This window comes from Trichosurus vulpecula, chromosome 4 (assembly GCF_011100635.1).
Source record: "Trichosurus vulpecula isolate mTriVul1 chromosome 4, mTriVul1.pri, whole genome shotgun sequence".
NCBI lineage: Eukaryota > Metazoa > Chordata > Mammalia > Diprotodontia > Phalangeridae > Trichosurus > Trichosurus vulpecula.
In genome coordinates this window covers 169743362-169759160 of record NC_050576.1, presented here as the reverse complement: position 1 = coordinate 169759160, position 15799 = coordinate 169743362, and the positions used below count along the sequence as shown (strand labels likewise).

Here is a 15799-nt window from a genome sequence, read left to right as displayed (position 1 = left end):
CTGAGTGGGAAAAAATAAGTTTCTTATAAACAAAATACTAGGTCTTTTTTTTTTAGTGTGTTTATTGATATTTTCTGTTTTTTACATCACCATAGTATCCCAGGTATCCCTTCACCACCCCCACCACCCCTCCCAGAGAGCTATCCCATATGACAGTAGTATTTTTCAGAGGGAGGTAAAAAAGCACAACTGATCAATAAATTGAAAAACTCTGAAAATGTGCAATATGTTAATACTTGTGGACCTCCCACCTCTACAAAGAAGTATGTATGTGTGTGTGTGGGGGGGGGGGGTGGTATCTTCTCATATCTCTTCATTCAAGTCCTGTTTGATCTTTTTAATTTTGATACATTTACTTTTGATTTTTTTAGTGTATTATTCTTTTGAAAACTACTTGCTCATATCTTTTGATCATTTAGCTATGGGGGAATGGCTTATTGGGTACCAAACCCCTATCAGAAAAATGTGATACAAAAATTTTCCCCATTTGGCCACTTCCCTTCTTATCCTGGATGCATTAAGGTTGTCTGTACAGAAGCTTTTCAGTTTCAAGTAATAAAAATTATCTTTCATCTTTTGTTAATTGCCTCTCTTATTTGGTTAAGAATATATTTTTTAGACCCCTCATTATGTCTCTGCCACCAAACTTGCAAGGATGATGTGTGGAGGAGTTTTGGCCACCCAACCGGCCACCGCTGAAACGCAGCAGATGGCGGAAGAGGTAAAGGCACAGCTTGAAAAGAAAGAAAACAGGAAGTTTCCAGTCTTTAAGACTGTGGAATTTAAAAGTCAAGTGGTTGCTGGAATGAACTACTTCATTAAGGTTCATGTTGGTGAAGAGGAGTTTATACATATTCAAGTGTTCAGAAGCCTCCCTCATGAAAACAAGCCATTGGCTCTACACGGTTATCAAACCAACAAAACAAAGAATGATGAATTGGTCTATTTTTAATGCACCATTTTGAATAGTGGCCCTTACATTATATGCATCATATGGGCAGGTATTAAAATTTGGGGCAATAAAAGAAATCTGATATTTAATTAAAAAAGAATGTATTTTTTATCCATAGATATGAGAGATATATGATTTGTTTTTCTTCAATATTTTTATATTATGACCTTTATTATTAAGGTCACATATCCATTTAGAATATTTTGTGGAATAAGTTGTTATTCTAAGTCTAATTTCTGTCGCACTGCTTTCCAATTTTCCAAGCAGTTTTTAACAAATAGGGAGTTCTTCCCTAGGCAATTTGTGTTCTTCACTTTAGAAACACTGTGGTTATTGAGTTTTATTGTTTCTGAACCTCCTCTGTCTAGTCTGTTCCATTGATTTCTCTATTCTTTAACGAACACCAGATGGTCTTGATGACTGATGTTTAATAAGAGAGTCTGAAGTCTGGAAAGGCTATTATTCCCCCTTCACCCTCATTTCTTTTCATCATTTCCCTTGACAGTCAAGATCCCTTATTTTTTTAAATGAATTTCAGTATTACTTTATCAAGTTCTATAAAGTATCCCGTTGGTAACTTGACTGATACCATTCTAAGGGTAAATTTATTTTGGTAGTACTGACATTTTTATTATTTTGGCACAATCTAGGCATAAGCAATGAATATTCCTCAAGTTATTTAAATTGTTCTCTATTTCTTTAAGAAGCACTGTATTATTGAATCCATACAAATCCTATGTGCTTTGGTAAGTTGATCCAGAGACACTTTATGCATTTTGTAGTTATTTAAAATGGGATTTCCTTCTATTATTGCTTCTTGTGTTTTGTCATCATTATATAGAAATACTGTTGATCACTGATGATTTGTTTTGTAGGCTGTGACTGCTGAAGCTACTGCCTCAGTTAGAATCTCTATTGACTCCCTGGGGTTTTCCAAGTAAACTACGATACCACGAGCAAACAGAGATAGTTTCGTCAAATAGTAGTGGAGAGAGCAGCTATCCTTGCTTTTTTATTTACTGGAAAAGCTTCTAATGAATCCCATTGCATATGATGTATGCTTTTGGTTTGATATTATTTTTATAATATTAAAAGAAGGTTCCCTCTATGCCTATACTTTATAGAATAAAAGTTACAATTTGTCATACTTTTTCTGCAGCTATTGAGATGATCATGTGGTTTGGGATGTTTTGGTTTTTAATATGACTATGTTGATTGTCTTCCTAATGTTGAACCATCATCCTTGCATTCCTAGAATAAATTCCATTTAATCATAATAAACAATTTCCTAGAAAGACTGCAGTAGTCTGTTTAATAAGATTTTGTTTACAATTTTAAAACTACTATTCATAAATTACATTGACCTGTAGTTTCCTTTCTGTGTTTACCTTTCCTAGGTTTGGGTTATTAGGGCTATATTTATCTCATTTGGGGAATAATTTATGAAGTTAAAGTACTAACTATTCATTAGGACAGTTTGATAGAATTTGAATTTTACAGAACTCTCCTGTAAATCCATCAGGACCAGGTTTTTTTTTTTTTCCCCTTTAGTAGTTAATTCCTTCAGAGCTAGTTCTCTTTCCTTTTCTGAGATGGAATAATTTAAGATCTCTATCTGGTCTTCTGATAATTTGGGTATTTTATTATTGTTCTAGTTCTTTTGCACTCTCAGTTTTGTTAGCATATAATTGTGCATGTGTTGATTATTCTTTTATTTCTAGTTTTGCTATTGTTTTACCTTGCTAACTGCTATTTTATTGATTTAATTTTCTTTTCTCTTTTTAATCAGATTAGCTCTAGGTTTGTCAATTTTATTAGTCTTTTCAAAGACCATTTTTATGGAATTGTTTCCAATTTATCTATTTTTCCTCTAATTTCTAATATTTCTTCTTTTGTGCTTATTTTAGGTTTGTTAGGTTGCTAGTTTTTTAAAAAATGCATATTCTGTTTATTAATCCTCTCTTTTTCCATTTTGTTCACATATGATTATATGAATACAATTTTTTTTCTCCCAAGGACTGCTTTAGTTACATCCCAGAATATAGCTATGTAGCTTCACCATTGTAATTTTACATACTTGTTTCTGTGATTTGTTCTTTGATCCATTCATCATTTTAGATTTCACCGTTAAGCCTCTATTTCAGTCTATCTTTTGTCTGTGGTCCCTGAACCAATTTCTTTTTTTTTCATTATGGTCTATAAAGGCTATGTTAACTATTTCTGCCCTTTCATATTCCTTTTCAATAGTTCTGTGCCCTAGTACATAGTCAATTTTCATAAAAGTTCCATGTGGTACAAAGAAACATGTACATTATACTGCTTTCTCATTTAGTTGCCAAAATCTTTTATTTTTAATTTCTCCAGACATGTGTTCTCCAAACTTATCCAGATTCCAGACATATAAAATTGATAGATGGATACTGAAGTCTCCTGTCATTCTTGTGTTACTGTAAAATGTCTCCTTTATGAATCTTGGAAGCTAAGGAATTTGGAGTGAATAAGCTTATTACTGATGTTAATTTGTTGTCTATGGTTCCTTTCAGCATAATACAGTTTCCTTTTCTATCCCTTTTAGTATTTTAAATGGTTTTTTTCTGCTTTATCTGAGAACATGGTGGCAAGTCCTGCATTTTTAATTCACCTGAAACATAATAAATTTTATTCTATCCCCTCAGTTTTGTTTTTTTTTTTTAAGAAATGTATTTCTTCTAGGGTTTGTCAACTGTAAAGTTTTGTTTTCTTATCCAATCTCTCACTCTTTTTCATTTTACTGGATTGTTTGGTCCATTCACATTTAAAATTATAAGAGTAAGGTTTATATTTTCTTCCATGTCTCTAAAACTGGTGAGGTTTTTTTACAAGTTACTATTTTTCCTCTTCTGCTGTAAACACAGTATTATGTTCCTTCAGTTACTTTACCTTAATCTTTTTTTCCAGGTGTTTCTGATCCTACAAGCTCTTGTCTGTCACCTCAATCCCCTCTTCTCATTTGTTATATTTTTATTAGTTCCTTTTTCTCTCCTGTTTTATCTCATTATATATTTCTTACTCTTCTTTCTTCTTCTCATTCACATAGTTTCCCTATTTCTTTCCCCTGCTTCAGCTAGCGTTCTATTCATTAGCTTTTTAAATTTCATATTTTGTGTTCATTTCCAAAAAAGATTTCTCTGTCTTCATTGTCTATCTTTTCCTGTCGACTCTAGATCCTCATTCTCTCATTGATGACTCCTATAATTTAGTCTCTCTCTTTACTCTGTATTCATGGAAACAAAAAGTCTTGTAGACTCTACCCTCTAGGTACTTTCTGTCACTGGCTTGCAGAGCCTGTCCCACCGATTAACCTTTTTCAATTATGCCTCACTCACAATTCCAATCATTTCAGGTACCGGAGAGGACACTGCCCCGTGGCAGGGTCCCTTCCAACTGGGTCCCTAATTATGCAGCCCATCACTGATCTACACCCTCCCTTGTTGACCTTTTATTTCCCTGGAAATCTCCCTTTGTCTATACTGTCACACTCCTTCAGGTGCCAAGTGCTGCCAGGGGTTCCAATTTGCCACCTCCCAATGCAGTAGACTCTTCGAGTACCAGATCACCCAGGCCTCATTCATTGTAACATCCTCCTCTCCTTTCATTCCCTGACCATCTCTCTTCACCGATAAGAGCATTCATCAATGGAACCACCTCCGAAGTAAGGCCTCCTTCCTCCCCTCACCCATTTTCCATTATTTTCCTCCTCCAACTCACGCACTCCCCTGTAGGCTCTTCTCCTTCTGAGACACAGAGTTTATCTTCCCCTCATTTCTGAGTGCAAGATTTGACACCTATGCATCACATACTCCTCTATCCTCCTGGGTCCCCTCCCTCCCTTTTATGTGCTCTCCTATATTATAGTTAAACAAAAAAGCACTGATTCACCTGTAGACAAAGTATTATCAGATGCTATATATAATGCCCCCTAGCCACCTCTTCACTGTTACCTCTACTATTTGTGTGTTTACTTCTATCTTCTTATGTGAAGCTGGAAAAAAATTTCTTACTGATCTCTCTATTGTCATTCTGTCTTTACCTGTTCTATTTACTCACTTCTTGCTTTTCTGTATTTTGAGGTGTTAGAGATGCAAACTTTCAAGCTCTTCTTTATCACTATAATGCTAAACTCAGATTTGCAGGATAGGTCACCCTGGGCTGTGTCCTGAGCTCCACTGGTTTTTGGAACACATTATTCTATTCTTTTCCATTTTATAGTGGGTGAGGAATAGTCTTGCATTATTTGAATGTCCTTTCCTTTGCATTTGAAGGTCTTTCTCTTGATGGCTTTATGAACTTGTAGTTTCTAAAATAAATTATTAAATTTAACGACTATGTATCTTGGAGTTTGCAAACTTGGATATTTTTTTGGGAAGCAATCTGAATTCTTTCAATTGGAATTTCATTTTCTTTGTTCAGAAGTCTGAAGCAGTTCTCTTCTATTATTCCCTTCACTATGGTGTTCAGGTTTTTTCCTCCTGTTGTGTTCTTGGAGATCTGTGATACTTAGATCGTCTCTATGCATCCTGTTTTCAAGATCCATATATTTTGCTTACATAATGAGCTTATTTTCTTTTAATGTTCCTGTTTTTTTGCTTCTCTTCTTAAAAGCAGACCTTCACTACTGTATATTTGAATTTCCAATCTATTGTTCTCTCTTTTGTTTCTACAGTGAAGCTGGCCATTACAGATTCAAGTTTTTCTATTCTGTTTGTTACTTTTGATTCTGCTCTTATAATTCTCATTTCTCTTTTCAACCACTCAGGAACAGCATGTGGTGTTTCCATAGTCTCCTTAAATATTGCAAGGTCCTCTGGCTCATCACATATTGGATCATTTTCTTTGTTTTGCAGTAGTTATTCATAGATGTCTGAACCTGTTTACTAGATCTGGAAGTGCTTACTTCTATTGATCTCATTTTTCCCATTGCTTTATCTGTTTATGTTCCAGGTCTTTCAATTTTCTTCTTTCTGCAATCTTTGATAACTTCCATCATTTCCCCCCATATTTTCCTTATCATTCACTTCCTGACTCCCTCTCCTTTGACTGTGGTTTCCTTAGGAGCAGCATCTCACCATGCTCAGCCTCCTCCTACACTGGGCAATTCACAATTCACTAGCCAAGGTTTCTGCCCCATCTGACTTTTGGGTGGTCAAACTGGTCCTGCCTAGATGTTGTGCTCCTTCCCCTCAGACTTGGTATAGCACCACATAGTCTTCCCACCTTTTCCCCACCCCCGCCCCTCCTGATTTCTCCTAATACCTCTGTTTCTCAGTTTTCTAGGCTGGCATTGGAAGTTCAGGGCTTTACAGCATTGTTTGCCACAGCACTGGTAATTTAGAGGTTTGCAGCACTGGTGCTTCCACACTGCAGCTTCTGGCAGGCTCCTGAAGAGCTGTGGCGACTGGAGCAAACCTCCATTCCCTGGAGTCAGGGTCTCCACAGTCCTTGAAGGGGAAGGGAGGACCAGGTGGTAGAAGTGACTTTTGTTGTTGTATCCTGTCCTTGAGGCAGATAGTGCAACCTCACAGCATAAGAGCTGTCGGGAGCAGGGAGCGGGGGGCGCTGAGTGAGCTCAGGGTCAATAAGCATCATTCAGAGGTTTTTCTCGGATTTTTTTGTTGGCATTGTTGTTCATTGTCTTCTTTTGGATTCTTGGTGTCCTAGACCCCAGAGACAGCTAGAACTGTTTTATCTTTGGTCATTATTTCTGTTTTTAGGGAGGTTTGAGAGGTCATGGGGAATCAGAAAAAATATCTAGTCCATCTTGTTGCTCATGTGAACTAAAATACCAACTCTCGAGACTATATGCTTTCTACTGAATTAAAGAAAAATCCTTTTATTTCTACTTTTATAATTTTTTCATAAGTGAATATTAATACTTTATTGGATGCCTATTCCGTAGATTGATATGATCAGATAAATTTTAACCTTTTTTAAATTATGCACTGTGCTAATTTTATCCCTAATACTGAAACATCATTAAAAATCTTTATTATTTCCTCTACTAATATTGATAGAACTTCAAAATAAAACTCAAAGAAAAGTGACAGTTAATTTTATTCAGATGCAATTTCTTTGAGTATGATTCAAGAACCCTATAAAGAAACATGGAAATACTGCTGTTTGCAATTGTCTGGAAATTTGCAAGTTCCTAGAAAATAAATTGATGCATTTGCTTAAGAATGCTAGAAAAATGAGAGAGAATATTCTTCTATCCCAAGACAGATCAGAAACAACAAATAAAACTTAAAAGGGTTCTTAAGAAAAGACAATCAAAATCTTACTGGGTAAACCTTCAGCCTCCAGCAAAGCCCTGAAACTTGAAGAGGTGGACTATAAACTGGATCTGCTCTCTGGCGCAAAGTGCTAAGGAGAAAGAAAACACCCTGATGTTAATTTATTACAGCTAAATAAATCAAACTTTATGGTAACTGAAATCTTACAAGTATTGCTAAAAGAAAACCAGCAACTATGAAAAATTACTTTTGTGATATATAAACTTATATTCCTGAACAAAGAATCAAAGACGAATGAACTGATTTAGTTATATTTTAAAAAGCTATTTCCAAAGAGTATTTTTATAATGACCAACCCATGTTTACACTTGGGGACATTTAAAGAAACCAGCTCCAAAAAGGCTGAAACAATAAAACAATACTTTACACTGAATTTAGTATTGTGATCTATGATATTTGGTTATTATGAAAAGAAACAAGAAAGTAAAAAAATGGAAAGAGACGAGGTGAGCAACATGTTCAAGATTATAAGAGTGATAGTATCAGCATTAAGATTAGCGTTTAACAGCTTTACTCCTAGTCCTGTTCATGAACTACACCCCACTTCCTTACACATGGGGAATCAGGGAAAATGTCTAGTCCTTCATCTTGTTACTCATGTGACTTACAATACTAACTCTTGACTAACTTTTCTTTTTAATGCTAAAAGAGAACATCCTAAAATACAGGTACTTAACATTAAGAGATAACATGGGAAACAGTATTAACATATGTGAAGGCATCATAGTTAATATTTTGATCAGTAAAATTACTCTATGTTGATTACCAAATTACTCTATATTGATATACCAAGTGGTATAGTTTTTTGCAGTCTTGCCTTACAAATGAAATTTATTTATAAAGAACTCATTTATAATGGCAAATTTTGTACATATAAAATAATGAGGTTGCCAAATAGTCTTACCTGAAGTTCTCTAAAACAAAAGTAGTTGAATCATAAGCTGGCACTAATTCGCTAAAAAGACAAAACATATAAGCCAAGAAATTATTTCACTTTGTAAAACAAGGAAAAAAAATAAGATATTAGGCCCTCAGATAAAATTTATAATCCTAACAAGGAATAGTGTGAATGATCAATATCAAGTACATCAACAAGTATTTATTATCAACTCCTAGGACCCAGACAGATTACAATTCAGTATTATTCACTGACGATAAGCTAGCACAATTTCACAATGTTAAGGTTCATGGTACATATCATGAGAACAAGAATAGTTGTAAGCAAAGTAGTCAAAAACACAGATCCCAGGGGCACAGTAAAGGATATTTCTAAATATTACTTTTATTTTAATGCATATATATTTAATGAAAGAAAATTCTGCTCTGTGGCACATGAATATTTCTTTAAGTCAATCCCTATGTATTACTTGCCTAAGGCAAAAAAGAGCATTATCCCCTTCTAGTATATGTTGGAATGCTCAAGAGTGTATAAAAATAAGCCTTTGCAGGCACAGAATTATCTAACTATCCTCCCCCGCCTCTAATCAACAGATAGTGGAAGAAATTGTGACAATACTCTAAATCACTATTGATTAGAAAAATGCAAATTAAAACAACTCTGAGGTACCACCTCATACCTATCAGATTGGCTAATATGACAGAAAAGGAAAATGATAAATGTTGGAGAATATGTTGGAAAATTGGACCACTAATGCATTGGTAATGGAGTTGTGAACTGATCCAACTATTCCGGAAAGCAATTTGGAACTATGGCCAAAGACCCACAAAACTGTGCATACCCTTTGACTCAGCAATACCACTACTAGGTCTGTATCACAAAGAGATCATAAAAAAGGGAAAAAGACCTACATGTACAAAAATATTCCTAGCAGAACTTTTTGTGATGACAAAGTATTGGAAACTGAGGGAATGCCCATCAAATAAGGAAAGGGTTGAACAAGTTGTAGTATATGAATGTAATGGAATACTATGGTTCTAGAAGAAATGATCAGGAAGACTTCAGAAAAACCTGGAAAGACTTCCATGAACTGATGCTGAGTGAAGTGAGCAGAACCAGGAGAGCACTGTACATAGTCACAACAACATTGTTCAATGATCAACTATGATAGATTGAGCTCTTCTAAGCAACACAATGATCTAAGACAATTCCAAAAGACTCATGACAGAAAATGCTACCCACATCAAGAGAGGAGTCTGAATGCAAATCAAAGCATACTATTTTCCACTTTGTTCTGTTTGGTTTTGTTTTTTCTTTTTCATGGTTTTTTCCTTTTATTCTGATTCTTCCTTCAGAACATGACTAATGTGAAAATATGTTTAACATGAGTGTACAAGCATAACCTATATCAGATTGCTTGTTGTCTTAGAGAGGTGGGAGGGAGGAAAACTTGGAACTCACAATCTTACAAAAATGAATGCTGAAAACTATCTTTACATATAATTAGAAAAAAATAAAATACTATTAAGTGCAAAAAGAAATTGTCACAAGATTAAAAGGTAAGCACCCTCAGGACACAAGACAGTTTTTGACATAGTCAAAGTAATTTTCAAATGATTAAATGATAAACTTGTCGATGAGGTAAAGTCACTAGCAGAGGATAATGTTGTTATACTCTACATTCTTCTAAAAATTATGTGCATAAAGATATCTATAGGCATATGAAAAAATGCTCTAAATCACTATTGATTAGAGAAATGCAAATCAAAACAACTCTTAGGTACCTCATCTCTCGGGTCGGATTGGCTAACGTGACAAAACAGGAAAATGACAAATGTTGGAGAGGATGTGGGAAAACTGAAACCCTGTTACATTGTTGGTAGAGCTGTGAACTGATCCAGCCATTCTGGAGAGCAATTTGGAACTATGCACAAAGGGCTATAAAAATGTGCACACCCAGGGGTGGAGCCAAGACGACAGCTGGAAAGCAGGGACTTGCTTAATCTCTCCCCCAAATCCCTCCAAACACCTGTAAAAAATGGCTCTAAATAAATTCTAGAGCTGCAGAATCCACAAAATAGCAGAGGGAAGCAAGTCTCCAGCCCAAGATGGCCTGGATGGTCACTGGGAAAGGTCTATTGCACAGTGCTGGGAGCCAAGCGCAGCCCAGGGTAGGCCGCGCCAGGACAGAACAGACTGGGAGTCAACCCAGAGCAGGCCTTAGGGCCAAGAATCATTGAGCTGTAGCAGTTACCAGACTTCTCAACCCACAAACGCCAAAGACCACAGAGCAGGTTAGTCGGTAAACGGCTAGATCAGGTTAGAGAGCAGTCTGGCCACCAGCCTTGGGGGTGGAGGAGGTTGTATGACAGTGGAGCTCCAGCATCAGCTGCTTCCAGAGTCCCTGGCTCACAGAGTGGGAGGAATCAAGTGGCAGACCAGCGTGGGAGTGCAGGATTTGCTTTGCCCTGCTTGGATCTGGGTTGCAATCCTGGTTGGCGGTTCTTGGAGGAGGAGGAGCACTGCTGTGGCACAGCTTTGTGGTGGCCATGGAATAGAAGTAGCTCTGAAAACAGCAGCACAGCTCCTAAAGCTTGGGACAAAGCATTCTCTACTCTACAAGGTCAGAGGTCAAGTAGCTGGCTGGCAACATGGCCAGGCAGCAAAAAAGGACACAGACTCAGGCTCAAAAATCTTTTTTTGGTGACAAAGATCACCAGAGGTCAACAAAGTCAAAGAGCCTACATCAAAAGCCTCCAAGAAAAATATGAACTGATCTCAGGTCATGGAAGAGCTCAAAAAGGATTTGGAAAAGCAAGTAAGTAGAGGAAAAACTGGGAAGAGAAATGAGAGTGATGCAAGAAAACCATGAAAAACAAGTCAACAACTTGCTAAAGGAGACCCAAAAAAATACTGAAGAAAATAACACCTTAAAAAATATACTAACCCAAATGCAAAAGAGCTCCAAAAAGCCAATGAAGAGAAGAATGCCTTGAAAGGCAGATTTAGCCAAATGGAAAAGAAGGTCCAAAACACCACTGAAGAAAATACCACCTTAAAAATTAGATTGGAGCAAGTGGAAGCTAGTGACTTTATGAGAAATCAAGACAATGTGAAATATCTCATTGGGAAAACCACTGACCTGGAGAATAGACCCAGGAGAGATAATTTAAAGGGAAGAAAATCTGGAACTCAAAATCATGCGGAACTGAGTGTTGTAAACTAAAAATAAAAAAATCTCAATTAAAAAAATTTATGTGCATAAATGAGGAAGTAATTATGAACTTTAGAGTATTCATCAAAAGATTCCTTTAAGTAGCAAGTAACTCTATTGCATTTAAATACAGTCTAATTTTATCATGCCCTACAAACTGGCAAAAACGTTAAAAGATGAGACTAGTCAATATGGGAGTTGTGGGAAGATAGGCACATTGGTATATTGTTGGTGGAATTGTGAAATGGTATAATTATTTAGGAAAGTAATTTGGAATTTTGCAAATAAAATTACTAAAATGTTCGTACTTTTAGATCTAGAGATTCCATTTCTAGGCATAAATCCCAGGACAGCCATAACAACAAAGTCCCTAAACACAGCAAAATCTATTTATAGTAGCAGTTTTGGGGATAACAAAGCAATTATCTATCAACTGGGGAATGGCTGCACAAATTGTGGTACATGAATGTAATAGAATATTATGTGCTACAAAAAAATGATGAATGTGATGAATACAAAGAAGCATGGAAAGACAAATGTACATAATATCAATGTAAAAAACTGCCAAAAATTAAAAGTTAACGTGGGAAAATTGGAAAGATCTATATCATTAATGTACAATGAAGTAAGCAGAACCAAGAAAACAATATGTACAATGTACAATGACTACAACGATGTAACTATACACACACACACACACACACACACACACACACATACTTATATATGCAGTATATTTGCAGTTGTCTTGTACTTTCAAACTAGAAATTAATACTTAACAGTTACCATATTCATTCCCCAACTAATAAGTGGTCAAAGGATATCAACAGGCACTTTTCAAAGGAAAAAAATCCAAGTTATTAGGAGCAATATTAAAAAACGATCTAAATCATTTATAATTAGAAAATGCCAATTAAAACAACACTGAAATTCCAATTCAAATCCATCAAACTAGAAAAGTTGACCCCCCCCAAAAAAAGAAAATGACAACTGATGGAAGAGTTGAGGGGAAAAAAGGTACATTAATTCACTACTGGAGCTGTGAACTGATCTAGCCATTCTAAAAAGCAATTAGGAACCATGCTCCAAAAGTTATTAAACTGTGCAAACCTGTTGACTCAGCAATTCAACCACTATTCTTCAAATTTTCAGGACACTATTCTCTTCTGGTTCTCATCCTGCCTATCAGACCACTCCTTCTAAGTCTCCTTTGCTGGATCCTCTTCCAGATCACAACCTCTAACTGTAGGTGTCCCACAGGTTCTCTTCTCTTCTATAATGCTTTACCTAGTGATCTCATCAGCTGCCATGGATTTAATTACCATCTTTATACTGATGATTCTCAAATCTACCCATTCTGCCTCAACCTCTCTAAGGACCTCTAATCTCATATCTCCAACTGTCTTTCAGACATCCCAAAATGCATGTCTAGTAGACATCATCAAAAACTCAACATGTCCAAAATGGAACTCAGTATCTTTTCCCCTAAATACTCTTCCATTCCAAATTTTTTTACTGTAGAGGGCAACACTGTTCTCCACGGTTCCCAGGCTCACAACCTAAGTGTCACCTTCAAATTCTCACTATCTTTTACTCTCCATATACAATTTGTTGACAAGGCCTATTGATGACATCTTTGTGAGAGCTTTCAAATTTACCCTTTCTCTCCTCTGACACTGCTACCAACCTGGCATAGGCCCTCACCAATTCTCTCATGGACAATTTTAATAACCTGCTATGGGTCTCCCTGCCTCAAATCTCCCCCAAATCCAACCTATCCTCCATTGTAACAACAATGTTACTAGCAGCTGCTGTGGAGGTATAAGACCAACAACATCAATATACAGGAGGGCTGCTAGTGCAGGTTCTTTATCTGCTTTTCTAAGGAAAGCAACTTTCAGGAGTTTAATCTCACTTTAATTAAACATACATATATCATTAACTTAGTTCAGGGGAAAAAGTCAGCACCCTGAACTTCAGAGAAAACACAAACAGAAATTACAAGCAGAAATTATATAAACAGAGCAAATAATACAAATCAGAAGGCAGGGCTTCTGTCTGTCCGTAGCAATACATACACAGTTACCAGAGAGAGAAGCACCAACATTTGGGTTTTCAAAGCCCGGAGACTACTTAACAGCTACCCAGAGTCTCATCTGGCCAAATCACACAAACGCTCTTCCGATGAGTGAGCCCCGCAAGCAAAATGCTAACTTCAGACTATATATATATACTTCTTCAGGATCAGAGGGCCTCACAACCATGTGACTCACTCATGTGACTTAGGCTTTCTTGTAATTTAAGTAGGGCATCAAAGACTCTTGATTCAATCAAAGAATCTTGATTGAATCAAAGCAAGACTCAACCAAAGGCACTGGAGTGCCTTAGTGCTGAGAAGCATTCCAAAAGAAAAAACAGTGAAAAGTCCCACTTTGCTTGTCATTACATCCATTCATCCATCACAGTAATTTTCCTAAAGCACAAGTCCAACTATGTCACCATCCCTATTCAATAAACTCCAATGGCTCCTTATTGCCTCCAGGATTAAATACAAAATGCTCTCTTTCATATTCAAAGCTTTTCATAACCTAGTCCCCTTCTACCTTTCCAGTCTTCTTACACCTTACTCCCTGCCACAAACTCTTCAATCCAATTACAATGGCCTCCTGGCTGTCTGTAATAGCAATTTAGATTTGAAGATCTTTCCCACCCATTAACAGACTATGTGACCTGCTTATGTCACAGGAAGCCTAAGTCACATTTGGTGGGAGGAGCATGCTGAGAGGAAAAGGAAGTTGTGTCACAGGAAATGCTGAGAGAGCAGTTACAACAGTTATGACTGTTAATGACAGTTAGAACTGAGGGAAAGAGAGTCAATCTATGATAGCTGTACTGTAAGTTTTGATTATTTTGTGGGAAGGTCCCAGCAGGGGGTAGAGAGGTTTTGGGATGGCTTGGCTCCATGCTATGATATTATGTATTGAATTCTTTGCTGCTATGATGGAGAAAGAACTCAGACAATTACCGAAACATATAACTCAAATGAAAATATTTCTTCTATACTACAGCAAGATAATAATACAGTGTTCAGAGAGATGTTGGAGGATTTTACACAGCAGAAAATCACAGATATCTTGAGTAGGTTCACCCAGAGAATAGGAGAATTGTTAATATCTTGGATGGTGAGAATCGGTGGTGAAGAGGCTGCAGGAGTATCTGTAGATACTGTGGATTGTATGAGATTAGTAATTATTAGTCAGAATTCTTTTGATAGCAAGTTTTTAGGGATTATCACTTGCAAGCAGGTAACCAAACAACCATTCTGTTAGTTTTGGCTGCTACAGGTTGTAAGAGAGAATATCCTGTTGATACTATGTGGCTTACTGCAGATAGACCCTGGTATTCCCTTAGGGACTGTATGAGAAAATTAAAGGAGGAGGGTAATGAAGACCGTTATCATGATAGGAAATGCAGATACATACTATGACACTCCCTACGGAGTCTCTCAGAGAAATGTGATGGTTAAAAGGGCTCCCCTCTTTTATAAACACCTAATTCTGACTCTGCTAATTGCAGAAGTAGGGAACCCTCTTTCAGAAGTGCTGGATAAGATTTCACAGGTAAGTGACTTAAGAGACTGGGCAAAAGATAAATTTCCTTAAGAGAGAAGGGTAAATAGCCAGAGGATTAAATCAGAATACAGTGACAAAAAAAAAAGAAATGTTTATTACTTTGTTGAGAGCAGAAGTAGATTTCAGAAGAGTAGATGGTATTCCAACTAATGAGCTATATAAAATGTACCGAGATGAGGGGCTTAATAGCAGATGGAATAGAGAAGTAAGAACAGCCCCTACAAATCCTACAGATCTTGGACCCTTGTATCCAAGTGAGTCACCCCTCCAAGAAGACTAGGAAATAGGCCAAGCCCCAGCTCAGATTAAAGAAACACACAGATGGGATTACAGACCCCATATTAATCTGACTATATATTGGAAAAATGCATCAAATACTATAACTAGGGCATTGATAGACCCTGGGGCAGAGGCCACCTTGATATATGGAAATCCTGACAAATTTAAGCAAAGAACTCCTGTTACCATCACAGGACTAGGGGAGACTGAAATATCAGTCAGACAAGTCAAACTGATGATGAAAATCGGACAATTGCCTAAGAAAGAATATACTGGTCATTGTACCCTTTGCTGAATACACATCATTGGAATAGATATATTGAAAGGTATGACTCTGAATTTACCTGAGGGGAGATATCAATTTGCAGTAAGGAAGACAGGAATTAATACAGTTTTTAGTGGGAAAAATAAAAATTGACCCAATCACTTTACCTGAACCTTCTAAAGTAATTACTTTGAAGCAGCATCATGTGCCAGGTGAGCAAGATAAAATTA

The 15799-nt window shown here is 36.6% G+C and overlaps 2 protein-coding genes across 4 annotated transcripts in view; one reads left to right on the top strand and one right to left on the bottom strand.

The window, feature by feature from the left end:
- The window catches only part of TRIM37 (tripartite motif containing 37), a 141506-nt gene that overhangs the window by 61771 nt on the left and 63936 nt on the right, over nt 1-15799 (bottom strand). For all 3 annotated transcript variants that reach the window (XM_036754513.1, XM_036754514.1, XM_036754515.1), the window contains 2 exons: nt 8186-8236; nt 7270-7351 (listed from right to left, as the gene is read on the bottom strand). In XM_036754513.1, coding sequence (XP_036610408.1) covers nt 7270-7351; nt 8186-8236 — 133 coding nt within the window. The remainder of the gene's footprint in view (nt 1-7269; nt 7352-8185; nt 8237-15799) is intronic.
- Nucleotides 656-952, top strand: LOC118846219 (cystatin-B-like). Its single transcript, XM_036754516.1, has one exon. It carries the CDS (start codon nt 656-658, stop codon nt 950-952), a length of 297 nt encoding a protein of 98 aa, XP_036610411.1.